Source organism: Pleurodeles waltl, chromosome 3_1, assembly GCF_031143425.1.
Source record: "Pleurodeles waltl isolate 20211129_DDA chromosome 3_1, aPleWal1.hap1.20221129, whole genome shotgun sequence".
Lineage (NCBI taxonomy): Eukaryota > Metazoa > Chordata > Amphibia > Caudata > Salamandridae > Pleurodeles > Pleurodeles waltl.
Genome location: NC_090440.1, coordinates 1,901,303,561 through 1,901,328,489, shown reverse-complemented (window position 1 = coordinate 1,901,328,489; position 24,929 = coordinate 1,901,303,561). Strand labels below are relative to the sequence as shown.

Here is a 24,929-nt window from a genome sequence, read left to right as displayed (position 1 = left end):
AGATATCTCACTATTTTTGACTTTTCTGAGCCTGTCAAGTCCTTCTTTTGACCCATTTTGCCAAAGGAAAGGAAGTTGCCTAATAATTATGCACACCTGATATAGGGTGTTGATGTCATTAGACCACACCCCTTCTCATTACAGAGATGCACATCACCTAATATGCTTAATTGGTAGTAGGCTTTCGAGCCTATACAGCTTGGAGTAAGACAACATGCATAAAGAGGATGATGTGGTCAAAATACTCATTTGCCTAATAATTCTGCACTCCCTGTAGTTGCCAAACTGAAAATAAGGTTGCATTTTGACTAAATGTGCAAATGCACTAGCTCAAAAAAGGATACTGGGCATATTCGAGAAATGAAACCTAAAAGCGTAATTGAGGCTAAAGTACACTTCAGATCAACAAGAAACAACATCCGTTTTTAATTATAAAAACCGTTCACACAGTGATACGCAGATATATGAAAAAACACATTAACGAAATATATTGTTACAAACATTGATAAGCAGGTTTATATATATATGAAAAAATATTGCTGAAGTACATAACACGTGATTAGGTTTGCACAATATTTTAAATAGCTTTACATTAGCCAATAGATGAGAATCTAGATGTTGAAATTTAGCAGTAAGCCACTTTTAGGCTGAAACTAAATGGACTTCCTTTATGGAAGAAGCCCTGCTGTACAAGAAATACAAATATGAATATAAACTGCAATATTTATGCCTAACAGGACAACCCATCATTATACTCCTTGTGCTTCTTTGGTTCCCTCTAGCTGTCAGTAATCTCTTCTGTTGATCCCCCATTCAAATTCTAAACTCCAAATAGGTTGAGTTGAATTTATTCGAGTTTGGTTGAGCTGAATATTGTTAGAGTGCATGTTCCTGATCTCTTGGTATTAGACTCGAAAGAGCATAATCTGACATTTTTGAGAGATAAAAAGCCAGGTTTTATTGTTTTTTAATTATAGAAAGGTTGATGACAGGTGAAGCCTTTTTTTAAAAAAAAAAGGTGACAGATAATTGCATAGATGAGGCGCCGGCACTGAAAAAGAACGACAACCAATAGTAGCTTCATTGAATCGAGTAGCTCAGAAAAGTAGTCCAAAGCAGAGCTAAGATGATGACCTGGGCAATATGGAAGCTTATTTTTTAATCAAAATATGGTCCAACCCCAGTCGGGCTTTGTGTGTAAGACAAGCAACCTTCAACTGAATTATCTTGCAAAGATGAGATCATCAAAGGTGTTCCTGAGTTAAATGCCAAGAAGTAACCTGATAGCATTTTTATATAAATTGAAAGAGGCTGAGGACATGAGTTAGCAGTTCTAAATATAGGAAATTACCTGAATAAATTTTCATTGAAATCTAACAACATAGTGTGCAGCTGTGTTACATCATTCATACACAGTTAAAAAATATGACTTACAAGTCGACGAGATAGGATCTCTGAGAGGATGGGGTAATAAGAGTCCTCCTCTTGATTTTTTTACTAATATTTGGTTGCCGTTTTATATCAGTTCATCTGCAGATCTTTCTTCTGAGTTTTACGTTCTGTATTTCAGAAATCATAACCATTGTTGATTTCTTGTACTGTATGTCATAACATTTGTAATGTGTATTGTATCTCTTTGCTGGATATTTTTCGTTGGGCTCCTCCTAGTAGGTCAATTGAATGTTCCAAGGCTTTGCAAGTCTTCCAAGTGGCTTGTTTTCATGTTATTCCAGCGCTAATTGTTTCTGTTTTCAATTTTTTTCTTAAGTGTTCTATTGTTGGGGTACCACCTGCCAGTATTTGTTTATTATTACCATGCTTCCAGACTTGGCCAACTTATGTTGTAATAATAGACATTTTTATAATAAGTTATCAACGCAGTTGATTTTTTCTATTTCTATTCAGTTCCACACTGTTTGGCAGAGCCAATTGATGCCACAATTGTGGTTTTTGGGCCCCTGTAAGTGTTGCGGGTTCTGTATGTTGCTTGTGGTGTATGCCACTGTTTTACTTTTGTAGGTGTAGTCAGTTCTTGCTTTACAACACTAGGGTTCTCTTGACATTGTTTACTACATGTGTATCAGCTTTTAATCTTAATATATGCTCTGGTTTGGATTTTTGTCTCTACTGACTCTATTGCTATTGCCTCAGCATGTCTTCGGCATTTTGTTCAGTGGAGGATGGGGGAGTTGTTGCTGTGCATATTTTGTGGATGCTTTGCAGGTATAGTGTTACTTTCTAGTGATGGAGTGTCTATGGAGTGTCTATTTCTAGCTAATGGCTGAAGTACTGCCCGCGAGTGAAGGATTGAACTTTAGGTCAGTCCATTTTCCTCGATCTAGCCTCTTTATGCTCCTGTGCTGTTCAGTTCTCTTACTGTGAGATACCTTTATTTGCTTTCTGCTCAGAGATGGCTTTGCTCTTGGTTTTCCTGACCCAGGCGGGTATGCAGGAGGAAGGGAAGGGAGAAAACAAAGGGACATGTTTCACAGGAGGTGAATCCCCAATCTTGACTCAGCCTCCATGTCCCCGCAGTGGTTAATTTGTAAATAAAAACATGCGGGTGCCCAAAGCTCTCCTCTGAAACTCGCGGCTGCTGCAATTAAATGTCCGAACACGGAATACTGAGGCTGTGTAATCCTGAAGCCATCTCGGGCCTCTTTAATTCATTTACAGCCACTCGCTGCCCCTTCAGCTCACTCTTGCAGCTTTCTGCTTTCTCCCTTTGTAAAGCCTTTTTGTTTTTCTCTTCCTCCGTCTTTCCCATATGTGTCTTTTGCTCGCAGAAAATGTTTGAGAGAGAAAAATAAGCACCGGCCCTCAAACATAAGTGCCAGTGCTCCGCACCAGAAACAACAAGCACAAATTAAGCACTAGGCCCCTGGCAAGTACAGTCTACCACTGCCCTTAAGCACGGCCCTGCCTCACTTCGTCTTGCTTTCCTACAGCTGCTGCACCCCCTATTTGCTCCTCCTCTTTGTAGCCACTGGCCACACTCCTCACCCCATCTTCCAGGTCCTCTGGTCTCTCCCGAGGTATGTCCCTTGTTCTTTACTTTCAGATCTTCCAATCCATAGTCCACGCTGGATGCCTAATTAGGATTTGGCAGTGTATTTTTACAGGGCTAGGCAGATATCCAGGACATCACAAAGGCGCATGCAGCACCATCTGCAAATAGCTGCACTTCCAAAATAAACAGAACATGGCTGCTTCAGGAGGTAAGAGAGGAGAGAAAGGCCCTGCTAGGGCTTCATCCGTGCTTCCTTGCATGCACCTCTACTTGCAGCAGGTCCCCCGAGTGAAGTCCTTATTTTGTTATGTTAGAGATTGAGAAACAAAGCGGACAAAGGGCAGAAACCAACTTTACACTTTGACACCTATATTATTGTGATAGTGTTAACCACACTATACTGTCAGATACCCTGGAAGAATGAATGGAAAAAGCAGGCAAGGTTCTGTCCCAGATCTGAATTTTTCTCTCTACTATAGTCAAGAAATCAGGGTCACAACTGCTGAATCAGCATCTTGCTTCTTATTCAACATTTATACCCGTGCTGGAGCACAGAATCCCGAGCACTATGACATAACCCCCAACTGTACACATATGGCATGCAAATCTATTTCCATTTGTCAACAACATGAACAATAACTCCAAAATCAAATTGCGCTTACACCACGTGCTCCACTGGAAAAAGGAGAGCTTTCTCTGCATGGGCAGAACTAGTTCTGAGATCATAGTAATGGAATTATGAAACCTCTCTCCTCACCCTTTCATTGGCCCTCATGTCTTCAATACCCTCCACCAACCACTCCAAAATTTAGGAACCAAGAAATTGAGTCAGAACTACTGCTTGGTCCATAGGTTAATGCAATGGCCATAGGGATCACTGTCCAGCTATCCCTTCTCCATAAACTCTGGTCATTAGTCCAAACCGACCATCAGGTGAAGTTGTCTGAAGCACTCATATGTCTTTCCAGGACTATTGTATCATTATCTACATTGCCCTTGAAAAGAATCATTGACAAGTCGTAAACACTACTGAACCAGGCTGCCATGTTTATTGTGGTCTCTATAAACAAGGCCACATCAAGCTTGCTCTGATACTTCCCACTGGCTACTAGGCTTGCCAGAATCATCAAATTCAAGTTTCTTTGCACCATTCACAATGCCTCCAGAGGACACGATCCAAAATACCAGGATAAATTAGCTCTATGCTACACCCAAGCTAGAAACCTTCACTCTCCATCTACTAACATGATTTATCAACGCTTGTTAACGAGGGTGAAACACTGAGCTAGATCCCAGGATGTATAAGGCTGAAGACTATGGAATGCTGCCAACTACTCCTTCCGATCTGAAATCACTCACATGCTTGTCAGAATGCTCCTGAAAACGGAAGTATCAGGCTCTCTTCTTAACAGACCATCCAGGTTATCAGGGGAAGCAATCACATTGGACACTCCCCCCCTCAAAATCTGTTTTCTGCAGATTGCACAATTTTTACTCATCATATAGTGCTCTGAAGTAAATGAAAGTTTACATAAAGAACACCTTGCAGCTCCTTGTATGACACTCCCTACCTTTCAGATAAGATCTAAATACCACATACACATGTGCACACTATAAAATCTGTACAATTCCCACATAAATATATAAAAAGCTAGATTAGGTGTGTGTGTGTGAGGATCTGCAGAGGCGATGAGATGCTTTTTCAAGGGTCTTGTGAAGTCTGTTTAGGGTCTGTGATAAATTCCATTTAAGGCATTATTGCAATCCAGGGCTATATTAGATTCAGTTTTATAGGACTCAGGTGAGATATGTGCGAGGTATTGCAGAGTCTGTTGGAAATTGTGTAATCATTTACTGGTGGGCTTTTTTGGAGTGTAAAAGAGGGTCTGCCACAATGTGGTACAAAGGACGTTCTATTGGATAAGTGAATATGTGTCTAGCATGAGTGTGGACCTGGTGTGGCTATGTTGCCCTTTGTTAGCATCTGTATTGGAGTATTAGGGGGCAATTTGATGACATTTTGGAGTTATAATAAGCAAGTACCTAATGCAGGCTATGAAGGGAGTGTTCCGAAAGGTGTGTTAGAAATGGGGTCTCTGGTTGGCAGTCAGTTTGCACTCTGTCCAAGCATGGACCCTCACTTTAGTCAGGGCAAGGGAGATACACACTTAAGATAAACCCTGCTCATTCCCTTGGTAGCGTGGCACAAGCAGTCAGGCTTATCTCAAAGGCAATGTGTAAAGCAGTTGTACCAAAACACACACAGTAATACAGTGAAAACACCACAGAATGGACACCACACCAGTTTCAAATAGCCAATATTTATCTAAATCAAACAAGACCAAAATGACAAAAATCCAACATACACAAGTAAAGTTATGAATTTTCAACGTAAAAAGAGTCTTACTCCATAGAAAACAATGGAAGCGTTGTTTTTACACAAAGTACCTGGTTTGCGTCAAAAATAAAGCCCCACGGGAGAGCATGCGTCGGAAAAGTCAGCAATGTGTTAATTCCTTACTCGCAAGTGAGGCAGTGCGTCATTTCTTTTCTGGTCGGGTAGGCGATGCATCGATTTCCAGACCGGGCACCTCAGCTCCACGCAGGGTCACGATGACTTTGACGCCCGTTGATGATGCATGTGAAATCCAGCTGCAAGGTGATGGAAAAACTGTGCTGTGAGGGGTTTGAGTTGTTTTCAGCAGCCACAAGCAGGTGTTGCGTTGTTTCTCCAGCCACAATGCAGGTGATGTGTCGATTTCCCAGCCACAATGCAGGTGGTGTGTCAATTTCAGCTGCGAAGTGGGTGACGTGTTGTATTTACAGCTACATTGCAGGTGGTGGAACTTTCCCTGCACTGCATCCTGTGCGTGGATTTCAGTCCTTGTTCCTAGCTTCATCTTTCTAGGGACCAGAGGCTGGCTAGGGCACCACTTGGCAGGGCAGGAGACTCAGCAGAGAGTCCAGGTGCTGGCAGAGGAAGTCTTTGATGGCCATGAGACTTCAAAACAGGAGGCAAGCTCAGCCCAAGCCCTTAGAGATTCTTCACAAGCATAAATATACCACAAATTCCAGTCTTTGTCCTCTTTCAGGCAGAAGCAGCAACTACAGGCTGACCCAGCAAAGCACAGTCACAGGCAAAGGGGCAGTACTCCTCCTCCAGCTCTTCAGCTCCCTCCTTGGCAGAGGTTCCTCTTGGTTCCAGAAGTAATCTGAAAATCTGGGGTTTTGGGTACACTACTTATACCCCTTTCTGCCTTTGAAGTAGGCAAACTTCAAAGGAAAGTCTCTGTTGTTCACAAGATCCTGTCTTGTCCAGACCTGGCTCCAGACACAAACGAGGGGGTTGGAGACTGCATTGTGTGAGGGCAGGCACAGCCTTTTCAGGTGTAAGTGACCACTCCTCCCTCCACTCTAGCCCGGGTGGCCCATCAGGATATGTAGGCTAGACCCCAGTTCCCTTTGTGTCACTGTCTAGAGGGGATTCACAAACAGCCCAACTGTCAGTCTGTGTCACGACTTGAACGCTTCTTACTGAGGTAATCTGCCAGTCTCTGGGCACCACCAGATTTCTTGCTTGTTCTGGATTGACCAAGGTAGGGGTGACCCTTTCCAGTAGCCAGGGTGCTGCTGATAACAGAACACCAAGCAGGCCGTAACCTCCCGAGGAGTCCCAGAGGAAAAAAAGCAAACTTGGGAAAAAACCCAGATCAAGGAACTCCTGAAAAAGATATAAAGAAAAAGTGAGGCACAAAAAGTCTGGAACAAAAACTGCACACAGGGAAAAGCAAGTGAAGTCCAAAAATCACAGGATACAGAAGCGAGGAGCACAACCGGAATGGAGGTGTTTGCAACGCAAGGAACAGAAGACCAACTGTGCTTATATACTTACAAACAGGAAGTGACATACAGGAAGTAATGAAGACACCATCTTGGATTGGGAAAAGCCACATTGAAGTAAATGTAAAAGTAGCCGTAGTATAAACATTAGGAAGCAAGGCATGCAGGAAAGGAAACACAGACTCCTGGGAAAGAGAAAATATGGCCAAGAAGAAACAAAAAGAAAAAGAGAAAAAAGAAGAAAAGAAGAAAAACAGTAAGAAACAGGTAAGTAAAGCTAGGGGGGTAAAAGGTGGGCGCAGCGTGAAACAGAGCCCAAAGGGAAAGTCTCAGGTCACGCTGCGGCCCAAAAAACAGGTCACAAATGGAAAAGCGGTCCACAGCAGGAACGGGTGTCGGAGATGCGGACCACCGATCTGACCGCGGCCCACAAGTGGGACGTCGCCGGTCTTCGCGGCGTCACAGTAGGTCCCCTCCCCGAAGCTCCAGGCTTGTCCGGAAAAGGCTGAAAAAATGTGCAGACCAAGTGAGGAGCATAGACTAAGGAAGCATCCTCCCAAGAACAGTCATTAATGGGGTATCCTTTCCAGCGAATCAAGACTTGGAGACGATTCCGAAAAAGGCGAGAATCGCATATCTCTTGTACTTCATACTCAGGATGGCCATCAACCAAAAGAGGAGGAGGACAATGGGCATTTCTTTTGTAGGGATCAGGAATAAAAGGTTTGAGTTGAGATGCATGAAAAACAGGAGGAGTCTTCCAAGACAATGGTAGACGAAGTCTGAGACTGGGTTTAATACCTGCAGGGTTCTAAAAGGGCCATAGTAACGGGGTTTGAAATTATTCTGGGACAGGTGAAAAGGCAAAAACTTAGAAGCAAGCCAGACCTTGTTCCCAGGTTGGTAAGATGGTGCAGGACTACACCGAGTATCAGCTACCTTCTTCATTTAACGTTTTGTAGCTAAGAGATTGGTACGTTGCAGGTCCTGAACCTGACGGAGATTTTGAACAGCTGAGGTAACTGCGGGAACAGAGGAATCCTTATTAGTGACAGTAGGAAAAGCAGTAGGGTGGAAACCATAAGTAAAAAAAAAAGTGTGGACTTTGTTGCACTATGGACTGTATTATTATAGGAAAATTCAGCCAATGGTAGATATGAAGACCAATTACTTTGAGTTGCATTACAAAAGCAGCGTAGATATTGTTGTAATCCTTGATTTAGTAGTTCTGTTTGACCATTGGTCTGAGGATGGAACTCGGACGATAGAGCCACCTCAATATGTAAAAACTTTTAAAATGTTCTCCAAAAACGGGACACACATTGAGGTCCTCGATCGGAAATGATAACTTGAGGGAGGCCATGCAATTGAAATATATCTCGTAGAAAGACTTGACTCATTTCCTTAGTGGTGGGTAATTTCTTCAGGGCAGAAAAATTAGCCATCTTAGTAAAAGAGTCAACCGTTATCATTATGACCTGATAACCCGCAGAGGATGGCAATGAACATATAAAATCTGTGGTCAACGAATGCCATGGAACGGATGGACAGGCAAGGACATCAATAAACTTGCTGGCTTAGTCCGATGTGTCTTAGTTTGAGCACATATTGGGCAAGATCTTACATATGTTTTGGCATCAGATTTCAACGTGGGCCACCAAAAGGACTAGCGGAGCAGTTCCTGTGTGTTCCTAATTCCACAATCTCCAGCAATAGGGGAGTCGTGACACATTTGCAGGGCTTCAGTCTGCACCTTCCTAGTAGGCAAAAATAAGGTGTTTTTATGATAGTAGTACTCCTGATGCTCCTGTAAGTGGGAACTTAAAGCGTTCCATTCTTCTCTTCCATGGGTACATTTTGATACTCTGCATTGACACGGTCGAGAAAGGATTGAACGACTTCCACTATTCGACATGGCTCTATGATGTGTGGATAAGTAATATTTGTGCTCTCCGGATATCAGCGGATAAAGCATCTGCTACAACATTTTGGGATCCAGGTATATGTTACTACAAAATCATATTGGCTAAAAAAGAAAGCTCTTCTGGCTTGCCGACTATTCCGGCATTGAAAACTGCGGAGGCATTGTAGATTGCGATGATCTGTTCTAACTTCAAACTACTCCTATGAACCCATTAGAAAATGTTTCCATTCCTTGCAGGCAGCTTTTAATGCTAGTAATTCCCTCTCCAACACGGAATAGTTTTTTTCTGCATCTGACAACACATGGGATAGGTAAAAGACAGGATGTTCGAGGCCATCATTGTCTTGTCTTTGTAGTAACACGGCTCCAATAGCTCTATCTGATGCATCAGTGACCACTATAAATTTCTTTGTAGTGTCAGGATGACGTAATATCGGAGCTTGTGTAAAGGCACGTTTTAGACTCTGAAAAGCTTTTTCTGCTTCTTCTGTCCAAATGAAACCCTTCTTTAGACTTTCTTTTTTGATGGTCTGGGTTATCTGATCTTGTTGTTAGGCAAAGTCCTTTATAAATTGTCTGTAGAAATTGGATAACTCTAGAAAGCACTGTTTCACCTTAACAGAAGCAGGAGAAGGCCAATCTAATATAACTTATAACTTTTCTGGGTATATCACGATGCCAACTTGGTTCATACGGAGCCCAAGATATTGAACCTAGGTCTTGTTGAACTCACACTTTTCAGGCTTACAGTGGAGATTGCTTTGTCAGAGTCTTTCCAGGACCTGAAGAACATGCTTAGTATGGTGTTCAGGACATCAAGAATATACCAGAATGTCATCTAGATAGATGACAACACTTTGGTTCAAAAGATCAGAGAAAACCGAATGCACAAATGTTTGGAATGTGGAAGGCCATAAGGCATAACGCAGTATTCAAAATTGCCTAATGGAGTACGAAAAGCAGTTTTCCATTCATCACCTTCCTTAATCCGTAAAAGATGATAGGCATCCCCCAGATCTAACTTGGTGAATATCTTGGCTCCTTGGACTGCTTCCAAAATATCCTTAATAAGAGGTAGGGGATTCCTATCCTTGATGGTAATTTTATTCAGCTCACAAAAGTCAATACAGGGGCAGAGATCTTTAGTCTTCTTAGGTACAAAGAAAAGAGGAGCCCCGGCAGGTGATGAAGAGGGAACAATCAATCTGCTTTTCATGGTTTCATCTATGTATTCCTAAAGTACTTTTCTTTCCTGCTCTGATAAGGAATACATTCTTCCGAATGGAACTACTTCCCCAGGTATCAAAGGAATAGCACAGTCATAATCCTGATGAGGAGGCAAAATGGGTTTTTGAGGTTTCTGGAACACGTTGGAGTATCCTTGATAGCATCTGGGTATTCTTTGAATCATATTAATGGTACTGCTTGCTTCATTGGAAGAGAAAATGGACCCTTTTGGAGACCAATAGGAATCTGTTGAATAGCAATGTAATTAACAAAAGTGGGATGAGAGTGATATAGTCCGTGTTTCCCAGTTTATATATGGATTATGTTGTGTTAACCAAGGAATACCCAGAATCATAGTATGGGTAGGAGAAGGTATCAAGTCAAAGGCAACGTATTCCTTATGTCTTCCAAATTGCAGGCAAAGGGTAGGAGTTGCATCCACCGCTGGTCCGGAAGTTAAAGGAGAGCCATCTACTGTTTGAACATGTTCGGGGATCTCTTTAGGAACGCAAGATATTCCTATTTCCTTAGCCCATTTCTTATCTAGGAACATCCCACTGGCTCCACAATCCAATAACGCAAATACTTGTTCTTCCTGGTTAGGGCATTGTAGAATTAGTGAAAATATAAAAAGAGCAGTGGTATCTTCTCTGGAGGAGCAGATGGAAGGTATTTCAATACCTCCCGTCCCCTTCCTTCTCGCAGGGGACGGGAGTTGGCATTTCCAGACGGTCCGGTGGGATGGATTGGACACATTCGAATGAGATGACCCGCACTGCCACAATAAAGACACAAGCCATTGCATCGTCTGTTTTCTCGTTCTGCTTCAGATAACGGTCCACGAGTAACATCAATTTACATGGATTCTTCGGTGGAGGCTGATTTCTCTGGTTGGTTTTCTTCAGGGCGGCGTGCAGAAGGGCACATTGTTACTGCTTGGGACTGAAACCTGTACCTTAGTTTCTCCAATCTACGTCCTTGTAAACGGTACTCAATATGAAGTGCCCTGTCCATCAGTTCTTTCAATGATTCTACCTGGGTGGAAGGCACTAGTTTATCCTTTATTTCGTCTTGTAACCCTCAACAGAAGAGAGTCACAAAAGTGCGTTCAACCCATGTGGTTTCAGCCGCTAGGTGTTTGAAATGGGTTATGTAAGTCTGGACATCCTGATTCCCTTGTTGTATCTCACATAACGCCTCTTCCACAGTGGCTTCAAGTCCAGGTCGTTCGTTTAAAGACTTGAAGAAAATCTGAATAGTTGAATAAAAAAGAGTTATTGGTAGCTACCAAGGGGGTTGTTCAGGCTAAGGCAAGGCCAGCCAGTGAACTTATCAAATAACCAACCTTGGACTTATCCTGGGTAAACTGAGAGGGTCAAAATGCAAAATACATTGTTAAAGAGTCCAAATATCCCTTTAACTTGTTAGGATCTCCAGAATAACGTGGTGTTGCGTCATAGATGGTAGGTACATCAATGGATCGAGATACCAGAGCTTGTCTCAGAGCAGTATTTTCGTCACGCAGTTGTTGTAATTCCTGTGCCTTTTGATGTACGGTATGAAGCATAGACTGTGCAGTTTCCACGACATCTTCAGGTGGTCCTTCCATGGTTCCAGAGCAACGCAGAAATGTTGGCGCTGCAGTCTGTCACGACCTGAACGCTTCTTACCACGGTAATCTGCCAGTCTCTGGGCACCACCAGGTTTCTTGCTTGTTCTAGATTGACCAAGGTAGGGGTGACCCTTTCCAGTAGCCACGGTGCTGCTTGTAATAGAACACCAAGCAGGTTGTAACCTCCAGAAGGAGTCCCAGAGGAAAAAACCCAAACTTGGGAAAAACCTCACATCAAGGAACTCCTAAAAATGTTATAAAGAAAAAGTGAGGCACAAAAAGTCTGGAACAAAAACTGCAGACAGGGAAAAGCAGGTGAAATCCATAAATCACAGGATAAAGAAGCGAGTGGCACAACCGGAACGGAAGTGTTTGCAACGCAAGGAACAGAAGACCAACTGTGCTTATATACTGCCAAACAGGAAGTGACATAGAAGTAGTAATGAAGACACCATTTGGATTGGGAAAAGCCACATTGAAGTAAATGGAAAAATAGCCGTAGTATGAAAGGTGAGGAGCAAGGCATGCAGGTAAGGAAGCACAGACTCCTGGGAAAGGGAAAATATGTCCAAGAAGAAACAAAAAAGAAAAAGAGAAAAAATAAGCAAAGAAGTAAAACAGTGAGAAACAGGTAAGTAAAACTACGGGGGTAAAAGGTGGGCGCAGCGTGAAACAGCGCCCAAAGGGAAAGTTTCAGGTCGTGCTGCGGCCCAAAAAACAGGTCGCGAACCAAAAAGCAGCCTGCGGCAGGAAAGGCTGTCCGGGACCGCTGATCTGACCGCATCCCGCAAGTGGGACGCCGCTGCTCTTCACGGCGTCACAGTCTGACCCAGACTGCGAATACACAAGCAGGCAGATTCACAAAATGGTACACTTGCCACATCGAATTGACAGTTTAAAGCTGCACACACAGACACTGTAGTGGCAGGTCTGAGCCATGTGTACAGGGCTGCTCATGTGAGTGGCACAACCAGTGCTGCAGGCTCACTAGTAACATTTCATTTACAGGCCCTGGGCACCTTTGGTGCACTTTATTAGGGACTTACTAGTAGATCAAATGTGCCACTCATTGAAAAGCCAATTACATATGCAATTTACACAGGGAGCACTTGCACTTTACCACCCTGTCAGCAGTGGTAAGTAAAGTGCCCAGAGTACCAAAAGCAGCAAAAACAGAATCCAGCACACAGTCAAAACATGGGAAGCAGAGGCAAAAAAGACAGGGGAGACCATGCAAAGGATGCCCGGCCTAACAGAGTGTATTAGGAATTATGTGAGTATCTGTTTGCCACTATGTGAGGTTCCATTGTAGACGTTATTGGGGGTCTCTAGAGGGTATGTGTTGAGGTTGTAACATTGGATAATTTGAGCTGGTAGTTGCCTGTGGGGCCCGCTACCACTTATTTTTGGGGACCAGCACTTCTTTTTTTGCATCAGATATTTTCTGAGTGCAAGAGAGGGAAAACACACATATTGGAAAGATGGAAGAAAAGAAGGACGACAAATCCATCTTAAAGGGAGAAAGCAAGAATTTGCAAGAGAGGAAAAAAAGGGACAGGGAGTGTCTGTACGTGAATGAAAGACTACCAACCTTGGTATTTGGTGAGCCGACATTTAATTGCACTGGCTGCTGACTCTTGAGCAGAGCTTTGGGCGTGGGCACTCTTTGACAAATCAAGCACTGGGTTGTAAATGGGTTTACAGAACATTTGTGCCTGTTGCATCTTTTGAATTAGTTTGTTGGGGCTATTGGTGGCTGTACTGGAGTTATCTAAGGGGGTTGCTGTATGAGAGCTACTTGAGTCCCTGCACCTGCGATATATGGCATTGTATAGGCTATGAAATGGTCTAATTGGCTGTAGAAAGCTCTGTTGAGGGCAGTGGAAGAGTCTCCCTGTGAATAGATGAGTGTATAGTGGCTATATGCGAATGTGTCAAAGCTATGTAAAGGTCTTCTCAGAGATATTTAGGGGTCTACTAGCCTTTTGGATCGTCAAGTGGGAATCTGTTGATTCACTAACGTCTTATAGTGTGGTTTCCTCACCTACAACATTAAAGAATATAATTAAATCTGATTAAATCAGTAAACACTACATTTGCTGTGCTCTTTGACTTTCATTACATGCAGGTGCAAGAAACTCTGAAGTTACCTCCAATCTCAGAGGAGCTACCAAGGGCACAGCCACCACGTAAAAGAAGGACCAGAGCCAGTGAGCCCCCAAAGGAGCTACTGGTGCTTCCTCTACTGGTGCACTTCCAGGGTGAAGAAAACGAGAAGGCTGCAGATGAAGGAGGTATTTTAATGATTCCGTCTATTTGACTGATAGCTTTTCAATAACGTTGACTGTAATTTCCATAGTTACCTCATTGTGTATTGGCAATATTAGCAAAGGCTGATTGATCTACAGGGAAGTTGTAAAACCTCAGCAATGGGTAAGGCATCATCAGGGCTGGTGGGACTAAGTGAGGCATCAAGCCAACCTTGCAAGAGAGCAATGAAGCGGTACAGGAAGACATTTTTTGCTAGCTTACTGGGGCTACACCTGAATGAATGAATGAACAGATGGATGAATGAATGAGCAGTTTTCCAGAGTGCGCAGCTGCTCCAAGGTGGCGATATTAGTCATTATCCTGACTATATCGGTTGCAGTGCCTGTTGTTGAAGAAACTGCTGTAAGTTTGGAATGATTAGAATCAGGCATGCAAATAACCAGATTAGCTCTGGGTGCTATTCCAGTTTACAACCAGTGATCTTTTTTTTCTAGAACAAAGGTGAAAGATTATAACACGTAACTCATTTTTTGTTGCCATGTCAAAGCATGAGAGACAAGTGAAGTAGTAGATAGAGTGAAATAGCTACCTGGATTGGCTAATTTTGAAGAAAGAGAAGGTATCAATAGTGACTGTAATAATTATGTGATTGTTATGGTGGTGACAGGGTAGGATTTGTTGAGTATGATGCTCATTTATGATGAGGTATAGATGATTTTTTACAATTGAGATATTAGCAGTAATGATCATGTTGGCTGCGAAGGTCCTTATTTTATGGTGTTTAACTGTCACTATGGTTCTTGGTGCAGTGCCCATTTTAGCAGTGATGCTACAGAAGACGGTTGTGTTGCTGCTAATGCAGACTGTAACAGTAACATTGGCATTGGATATATTGTGAGCAGTAGACTTGTCACTGACGACACTGGTTGGGAAAGTGATAATATCCAGAGATCATGGTTTTCTTGGTGTAGTATATGTCAGGGTGATGTTGTTCATGGTGTCCTTGGTGTGGCCATGATTCAATTAATGCTGATAATGGGGCTCCGGTTTGGATGTTATGGTTTGTGTTGACCTTTGCAAAGTCAAGATTACATGATGTGTGTTGTTGTAGAGACTAGGTTTGACTGGCTCTTTCCTTGTTGAGTACTAAACTGATCCTTGGTAAGATCAAAGTAGATGCAGTCTCTGGTGTCCTTCGTGGGGGACAGATTGGGCTGATGTGTGTTTGTGATTGATTGAATACCAACATGTAATAAATGGCTAATACCTCAAGGAATCCCCCAGCAATAGTCTTATTGCTGTCTAACCAAACAAATAAATTTTCATCTTTTGCCTGAAGACAACAGGGGGGGAAGAGCTTAATATCAAGTGGCTATGAATTCCATAGCGTGGAACCAACATGCAACCCACCCTCTTGGTTATATGGAACTTGAAGAACAATTATGATTCTGCTTTGTAGCAATCTGTATGGTACCTGGAGGTTATTGTTTTACACGGATATCGCAGTGCCAATCAATGCACACCTTTATGGACCAAAGTTAGGATCTGGCAGCCGACTGGCAGCTTGTGTAATGAGTAGCAGGTGTGTGGAACATGGTCTTTGCAATGAAGCCGAAAGCTGAATCTAGCAGCAGCATTAGAAGCCATTTCGAGCTGCAGCAAGAGATCATTTTACAGGCCAGTACATAGGGCATTACAGTAATCAAGCACTGTGGTTGCATCCACAGAGACTGATTAGAATGGCGCAGACAATGGTATTGCTGGTGATGACCAGGTGTGTCATGAATATTTTAATGTTAGGATTTTTCCCAAACCATTAGGATATCTGACTATATTAGAAAAGGTGAAAAGTTGTTCTATTCTCTGACTGCTCTTCAGGGGAAAGTTTACAAACTTAGGGCATGATTTAGAGTTTTGTGGAAGTGTTACTCCGTCACAACGGTAACAGATACCCCGTCCGCCGGAATATAAATACCATAGGCTATAAAAGAATGTATATTTCGGAGGACGGATATCCGTCACCGTTGTGAGGGATTAACCCATCTGCCAGAATCCAAATCAATCCCTTAGCTTTTTCTTTGTGGAGGTCTATGGTTATGGAGTGCATAAAGATTGAGCTGTTTTTTTCATATCCATGGCTGGGTTCTTAACTGTACTGGAAAGCCTGCATTATGGTTTTGTGTGTGATGGAGATGGGATTGAAGGTAATTTTAACTTGTGTGTGGAGCCATCAGAGCTCTCATATAATGTGTGAGTGTTTGGGTGCTCCAGGAACCAGTGTTTATGGAGAGTTGAGTGGCCTATAAGGGAGGCATCTGTGATTTTTGTGGTGTTTCTGTTCACCATAAAGGTGAAAATTGTGAGTTATACCGCACTTTTGTATTGATGTCTTCAAATCCATTTCAGAAGCAGCACTCGAGTCATCTAAGTCTGAGTTTACAGCATCTGAGATTTTGGGGTCCTTTCCAAATGATCCAGTACAAGTGGCTTTGCCAGAGGATAAAGTCCACAACCTGCAGATGGACATCGACTGGAACCCAGAGAATCATCCAGGTATTTCCTACCAACTTATGGCAGCTTTTCTGGAGTCCTTTGTGTTAAGGAGCGATGCAGGAGAATCAGGAATGATATCTGGAGAAGTATGGGTATTTTTCGCCCAGCATGTCCAGCATTTATCCACAGCTTTTGTTTGTTCAGTCCTTGAGTTCTAGAGATTTTGCATCATTAATGCTAGCAGATAACTTTAGTTACCCTTCTTGACTATTATCTAACAAACACCCACTGAGCACTTATATCAATCAATTTAAGAGGAATTGGGCTTCAAACTTGTGGGTCTGTTTTGTAGGTTCAGTCACATCTTCCAAGTACATTTAACATATTCCAGACCCTTTACAATATCGGAACTGCTCATTTTGAAGTTAACTGTTCAACATTTTTGATCACATTAATTTTGTCTGGGGAAACTGTATTAATGTTCAGCTTAATACATATATAATTATACCCACTGTAATTATTGTCTACCATTAGGACCTGTATTAGTAAGGCAAATTTGATCAAATCCCACTATGATGGCTTTCACAGATGATCTAATATTTTTCATAATTTGAAGGGAATTTTGTTACACTTCAGAAGTGGGAGGTGGATAGTATCATTCCACACTAAGGTTTATAAATTCAAAGCACATTTATCAGCAATCATAGGCATGTCTGGCTGCAAAACGTAGTTACTTATTTAAACATCATTGTTGTATTTTATCTTCATATTTCACAACATTTCTCCTCCCAACAAATGTGAAGAAAGGTACATTCTTTCAGTTTGCATTATTCAACAAAACAGTTATTTTCTTCTTCAGATGTCCCTAGCGTATTTCATATGAACATTACAATTATTGGAAGGTCACGAGGCCATATGTACGAACCATTTTTCCCATCGCAAACAGCCCAATTTTCAAAATCGGGTCATTTGCGACAGCAAAGATGCTTTTCCAAATGTACAAACACCCAAACTGTGATTCTCCAGAATCATAGTTTGAGTGTAGAAATTGCTATTTGGAAGAGGCGTGTTTAGGCTGACTCTTCCAAATAGCGATTTTCAGTGCTATGCATCAAGCAGTGGAGGTTGGTGGCAAATCACATTGGAGGGGCACAACAAACTTACACAAAAAAATACACATAATATACATAATAATATACACAGAAATATAAATATTTTAAAAATCACCTTTCACTGCCTCTTAATGTTCTGCAGCACGTCCTCATTGTTCTGTAGCACGTCCTTGGAGCGCAAAGCCCACAGCCAACTCTCTTTTCCAATCAAGATGCTGTTCATGAGTAAAGCGTCTTGATAGGCTGGAGTGGGCCGGCTCTGTGCTCCAAAAGGCACTATAGGCCTGTGCCTGCTCTCCAACCCAGCTGTCCAAGACAGCCAGGTTGGAGAGGTTTGAATTGTGCATGTCGGTTTGGCTGTAGCAAGGTAGCCGGCCAAACCCACATGCGCACTTCAAACTTAAGTGGCCACTTCTCACTGCTGTCAATCATTGGCAGCAGTGGCGCACTGGCCCTGCCTGTCTCTCGCACTTTGTTTGCTGTCAGAAAGCATAAAAAATAAGATGATAATAAAGTAATTTTTATTCCCTTTTTATTTTGGACACCTTCTACATAGCAGTGTGGGGAGGGTCGACGCTCCTCCACTCCCACGGAGGAACTGCCGCTAATATCAAGCTTTTGCAACCAAAATATGGTCTCAGAAACCTTGATACACAACACACTCAAATTTGGTGGTAATGCAGTCGCAAATTGGAAGGGGGTTCCGATGGGACCCCTTTCCCTTTGTGAATGTTGGAAAAAGTTTGAAGAGCATGCAGTGGTCCCACAGAACCTCTTGAAAAATGGAACTTCAAAGTTTCATTGTTTTCTTTTTAAACACATCCCATTTTCCTTTAAGATAAATGGGCTGCATTTAATAAAAAAATTAGTGCTTTATTCAAATGCAGTCACAGACATGGTAGTCTGCTTACCTCAGCAAGCCACCATCCCTGCGATTGCAGGAATTCTTAATGGCTCTCAAACTGTGGCCTAGCTCATTAATATCCATGAGGTAGGTAGATGTGCGACCCACTAGGAATCGCAAGTATGAAACAAAATGTTTCATACTTAAGAAATAGTATTTTCGGAACAGCGATTATGATAAAATCGCTATTTGGAAATCGCTATTCCTTCTTGTTGTACATCTGGCCCATGTAATCATATTTAATTCATTACCTACATTGTTTGAAAACTTATTCTAAACAAACCATACATTTCTCTATGATAAGATTACTCATTTATGTCCAAAATCTTCCTCATTCATGTGCGTTCACTGACACCTACTAGAACATTTTTATTTGCAGGCATAAGACTTTAGAACATCCAGTGGCTGTCAAAATTCCTCCATCAACACATCGTGAGATTCTTAAGAAATAGTGTCATTCTTCATTTGCCCTGCCTTCAAAATTTGGAAACGTTTTGTTAATATAAGTTCACCTTTTCTTCTCTCTTTGGTGAAAGCTTTTTTATTGTATTGTTGCGTAGACAATAAGAACATAAAACATTGTGGCTTCCAGCCTTCTTCCTGTGAGCCCGTAACGTTAGTTAGGCACTGCGTCTCCTCTATAATGTTTACGTTGTGCACATATTGGGATAAAACAGTTAATTCGAACACTACAACTCTGATTAAGAGCAGCTTTACGCAGCAGTGGATGATCAGAAAAAAACAATATGTTTGCTGTGCTTTCAGGGAAGGGATATGCTTGAGAATGACCTGCAAAAAGGTGTTTTACCCAGTGACGTGATGAAACTTAAGGGGCCCCCTTGCAAAGTGCATGGATCCCCGCACCTCCGAACTCAGGTGGTCATGCTGACTTTGGCGGTCTTTTCCTAAGACTTCCGAAGCCGTGGGCGCCGAAGACTGCCAGTGCTGGCGGTCTTCTGACCACCATATTATGAGTACCGAAGGATTTCTGCCACAGTTTGGGCGGATATCCTCCAGTAGTCTTGCTGGTGGTCGGAGGCGCAGAGGAGGTTCCACCGCCGGCCCTGCCACACCACGCCAAAAGCACTCTGCCCGTCGTATTACGACTGGTAATACGGCCAGGCGGTATCCTGATGGCGGGGCACTGCTGGCGGTGGAAGCACCGGGTCCCGTCCCGTCATGGAGGAGCATCTCTTCAGATGAGGTAAGTGCCCTCCACAAGGAGATGGGGGTGGGGGGTGTAAATGGATGTGTGTGAGTGTGTGTATGCGTATCATGAATGGGGGGAGCGGAGGAGTGTTTGTGCGTGCATGTGTGTCTGTGTGTAAATGTGGTGATGGCGATGCATGTGTGGGTAAATGTGAATGCTGGGTTGGGGTGCGTGTGTGCATGCATGTACATAGGGGTGGGGGTTGTGTGTATGTATGTTGAGGAAAGGTGGGGGTGGGAGGATGGAGTGTGTATGCGTGTCAATTGGGGTAAATGTAGTGGGTGAGTGTGTGAGTGAGGGTGTTGTGCGTGTATGTGTTTATGAATTTGCGTGTGAGTATACAGATGTTGTGAGTGTGAGTGAGTAAGTGTCCGGGTGTGCGTGTCTGTGGGTGCGTGTGTGCAGGCGGTCACTACTGGGAGCAGTGGGGTGAGGAGTTACTGGGGGTTCGAGGAGGTGGGGGGTGGGAATGTTGTAAGGGAAGTGAGGGCGGGGGTCTCTTGGGTAGATGGGGGGAGTCATCTATCGGCAACAGAAATGCAAATTCCTGTCGCTGGTAGCCTTTCCGACAGGGATTTTGTGGTGTTGCTACCTCCACGAAATACCTGGCAGAAATGGGACTTGTGATACCGCAGGTGGTATTGGGGGGACTGCCGGGTCGAGATGTTTATCTCCAGCCTGCCGGTCCGACCGCCCTGGCGGTAAGCACGAGAAAATGACGGATTGGCACAGGCCAAACCACCACACACTTAATGTGGTGGTCTTCACCACCGGCCCGTCGGTGGTGAGACTGCCACCGTGGCCCTGGCGATCTTCGGACCGCCAGGGTCGGAATGACCACCTCAGACAGGAGCTCTCAAGGCCATAGTACTGTGCTGAAGGGCCCCCCTGGAGCTCATTCCTCCCCCTGCACCGAGAGGGCTGCGGGGGCCTATGTTACGCTACTGGTTTTAGCTCAACTACTTAAAACGCTTACTATTATTTGACTTTGAAGGAGACACAGCGTCTGCCTTTGTCTGCCATTCCCCTCCTTAAATTTCGAAACATTTAAAAACTGAGAATTTCCGCCATTTTCTTCCTGTGCAGAACAGTATATAAACAAATGAGCTGTGCTTGTGTGTCCCAGATGCCCTGCCTGTGGTGCCACCACTGGGACGTCTGCCTCCACTCATCAGAAAAAAAGGTCCTGGGAATCAGAGCAGCAATGCTAAGGCCTCCAGCAACAACAGCAGCAACAGCAGCAGCAACAACAACAGCTCCAGGGGTCTTCCGACAGGAACGATTAGAGGCACGCTGCCTGAAGAGCTCAGAGGTAATGGAACTACACCTTACAGTACTGTGAGTGGAAGAGGGGAGCAGGGCAACAGAGACCTGCAAAAAGGAAGACACTCAAATGGATAAGGTGTATTAAGAGATTCTGGTACACCAAGGGAAGTATTCTTTCCAAAGTACTTTCGACCCGGGTGTAGCGCAATCACGAACATGAAAACTTATATATTACGAAAGGTGACCTTTTTGGATACATTGAGCTGCATTGTAGTTTCGGCCAAAAGGGGATACCGAATGCTCATGACTTTTGGGGCCATATCAGTCTAACAACATTCTGAATGTCCAATGACTAAATTGGTCAGCAGGGATTTTGGATGTCTGTTAGCAAACAGTACAATATTTTTAGACATTACATTGCATCTCATTAGCAGTTAGTAAGATCTCCCATCGCTCACTGGCCTGTATTGCAATGTAGATCACCCACAACATCCCATAAGGAGAACTATGAGGGCCTGAGTCTATGAAACATGAGTAAATCTCCACCCAGAAGTTTACAGTCTCCCTAGGTGTAGATTTATTAATTTGAAGTTTTAATAATTCACAACATCCCACAAGGAGAACTCTGAGGGCCTGAGTCTATGAAAAATGAGTAAATGTACACTAGAGGTTTACAGTCTCATTAGGTGTAGATTTATTAATTCTTAAGTTTAATAATTCAGATAATTCAAAAAGATGTGACGTGTTACACCCTGGGGTACTCCTGGAGAATTTTAATCAATTCCATTTTCATGTATATTTGATCATTTGAAAAGTTGCTGAGCAAATGCATGTTCTATCTTTCGTTTTTCTACCTTGGAAAATATTTTCAACATTTTCCCCCTGAAGAAAACAATTTTCCTGCACTCCCTTTCCCACCAGTTTTGGGGATGTTCCCTTTTCTTTCACATCCTAGAAAGGGCTTACTACTGCCTTGTCAGGAGTAAATAACCAACCTTTTTTAAAGAAGGGAAGAGATCAGAGAGGAAATTCTGATACCCTGGAATGTGTAAGTGTGTGGATAGTACATAGGACCAAGTCTGGACAGGGCACCAAAATCAGTCCTAGTAGAAAAGCTGAAACTACTAATCCTAAACTGCAAGAAGCAACAAATAAAATGGGGCCAGAGAGGCCTTCCTGGTTTGGCCATGGGAGCCGCCCATCTCCGGGTGTCTACTGGCCCCCAGAAAAAATACCGGAGTGGCAAAATGGCAAGTCCAGCCCCTCTGCACCGCTTTACTAAGATGAAAATCTTTGCGTGAGTAAGTTATTTTATGATTGCGAAACCTACCTTTGTGGATTAAAAAAGTTATTTCAGCATCGTTAAAAAACTGTATTTGTGTGTGTAACACAAGCTTACATGCTCAAATAGCTTGTGAATCGGACTCTGAATGTCCACTGATTTGCGTTGCAATGTCGGTGAACAATGAATCTTGGTTGGTCATCGAATAGCGCGTGTTATCATTCTATAGAAATTCTTAAAGCCCATTGGCTTTCAATCTTTGCAGTATTTATAACAAAGTCAATACTTGTAGTGGTTGTTTGGGGTTATGAACATAAATTGTTCATTCTACCAAAAAGGTTAGCTCAGAATACCACTTATATGCCATGTTGGTTTGAATGGATGGCACTGTGGTTGGCCACCTTATGGCAATTCCTTTTCATTCTTCACCATGTGGTGAGAGGGCAGAGCTCCCCAGTCCTAAGGATTCTCTACCCCAAACACCCCCAAACACATGGGCTGAATGTTCCTACTCTTCCTCTTCCAGTCCTACCTCCTGGGTTCTACTTGGCATTAGGTCGCTTTTGTGAGTGGGTAAAACAAGACTTTCTCTTGTAAAGACCTCGCAGAACATATAAAATACAGCAAATACAGAGCATCATGTATGGAAAACAGGACAGGGTGATCTTTATTAGAAACAAACAAACATGGTGGTTATATGGTGCATGCCTGAGCACACGGCGGGTGATGTAGCTCCCAGCAGCCTCCCACTAGGATCAAGCTTTGAGTGCTTCCACCACAGATTTGTGGACTCCAGTCATCTCTAATATATGTCCCTGAATGATAAAAACATATACTTACTACCCACTCTTGCTTTACACGTTTTGCACAATTCACTATAAGCCGAAGGGAGAGTATCTGTGAGTTAGTAACATTAGCAGTGAACCTAGATTGGGTATTATATCTAAATGGCTGACATCTGCCAGTCAGCATAGGCTCCTGGATTGTCTGTGCTAAAAAGTGATCTTGTGAAAGTCCGCAAACATCTTCCTGCAGTGATTCTGTATCAAGCAGACATCAACAAAACACCATGCTTATTTGAGGCGGTGTTTGCCAGTGCTTGCCACCAGCACTTAATTTTCAGCACCAGCACTTATGACAGGCCACCACATCGTGGTGCTGTCTGTCTAATTTTGAAGTGAGTATGAGAGAGCTTAATAATGCAATATTGCTTTGTTTGGCCAGGAATAGTGCATACCGTCCCACTTGTAGGAGTGTGATGGTTAATAGTTATGTTGGCACTGGCACTTGCAGAGCTGGCAGGTGCAACGGGTGGTACAAGCTGCAGTGGCCTCTTGAAAAGGGCCCTGTCACCTCATTATCTTACAAACCAAGCACTGGTAAAATCCCACAGGAGTATCAACAATCTTAGGTATGAAACCAGCACAGCACCACCAGAAGCAAAAACAATGCCCCTTTCAGCATTGTCGGAGTACAGTACTGCAAGGCCACGACCTGTGGTTTGAAGCTCCTCTCATAGAGTAGGGAGGTGTTGCTTCAAATATCTCTATGACATTTTTCAGCATGTGGAATATTCAGCTGCTGACTCAGAGAGCACATCCTGAGCACACTACTCCTTTGCACAGTTTCTAATCAGTAACACACAGTGGCCATGTTAGGTCCCTAATAAAAGTGTTGTAACTCTTCCACATACTCTTGGACTTCCCTTTCACACAGATGTCCTCTAAACTTAGAATCACACAGCAAATTTGACATTCATAGTTTCTTCTCAACTACAAATGGATCAAGTTCCAGATTCTAAGCAGATACTGTAGGACATTCCAGTAGTTTACTCCTGCTAGAAGTACTAAGTAAGAGTTGCTCTCCAACAAAGTTTAGAGGTGCCAATCTCACATCCGCCAATGTTGGTCATAATCTCCATATCATCTGCATGGCAAATATCTGACTCTACCTCTGGTTGAAATCCCTGTTACTATTAGGAACTTCTAGGAGATAAAATGTGGGAACGATAACATACACACGAGATTATTAGATTGACTGAGACAGAGAGTGCCTAGTGCTTTGCGATGTCTTTCTAAAGTTTGGTAACTGAGAAAGAAATGTAACTCAAAGCAAAGTGTTCTTGGTAATGTTCTTAGTTGCTCAAGGTCGGCTGTTAGATGTCAGTGTTCTGGCTTCCTAATGATATGAGCTATTTACTGAAATAAATTAGATCAGACTTCTAGGAGCATAATAGGAGAATAATAGGGCCCAAAGCACAAAACTTCAGGAAATACAGAAGGCAAGCTTTTTGTTATTTTAGGGCACACATTTCCCTCGCTCTTGAGCAAGGGTGGACGTGGGCAGGAGACACAAGCAACCCCTCCTCACCCCCCCACCCGGCACTTGGTCACGGCCAGGAGTGTTAAAAAGAGTTATAGAACTGCCAATAGCAAAGCAGAGTGATGTGGTGGCATTAACACCTTTACTGACCATTGGGCAAGACCAGGAGGGTTGGACAAAATGTCGCGGCAATCTGTGGTTAAGAAGTACAAGCTACCCTCTGACCCTTGAGCAAGGCCGGGAGAGTGTACGCACACTAAAAAAGTTAATGAAAAATGTCTCCCCTTCCCTTGGTCAAGGTGGGGCAGAGTGAGCGCCCAAAGCACCTTTCTAGTTCTGACTTCTGAGCAAGTTTGGACAACTCTGCGGATACCTGGCAGCTCGTAGCTTTATCCCTGAAATCATTATAATGAAAGTGGAAAAAAGGAATCAATGGCAATGACACTTTCAAAATCA

General features: G+C 43.1%; 1 protein-coding gene across 2 annotated transcripts in view; it reads left to right on the top strand.

Moving 5' to 3' along the window:
- Positions 1–24,929, top strand: part of KIAA2012 (KIAA2012 ortholog) — a 324,198-nt gene that overhangs the window by 132,460 nt on the left and 166,809 nt on the right. For both annotated transcript variants that reach the window (XM_069226046.1, XM_069226047.1), the window contains exons 8-10: positions 13,742–13,907; positions 16,291–16,437; positions 20,730–20,915. In XM_069226046.1, coding sequence (XP_069082147.1) covers positions 13,742–13,907; positions 16,291–16,437; positions 20,730–20,915 — 499 coding nt within the window. The remainder of the gene's footprint in view (positions 1–13,741; positions 13,908–16,290; positions 16,438–20,729; positions 20,916–24,929) is intronic.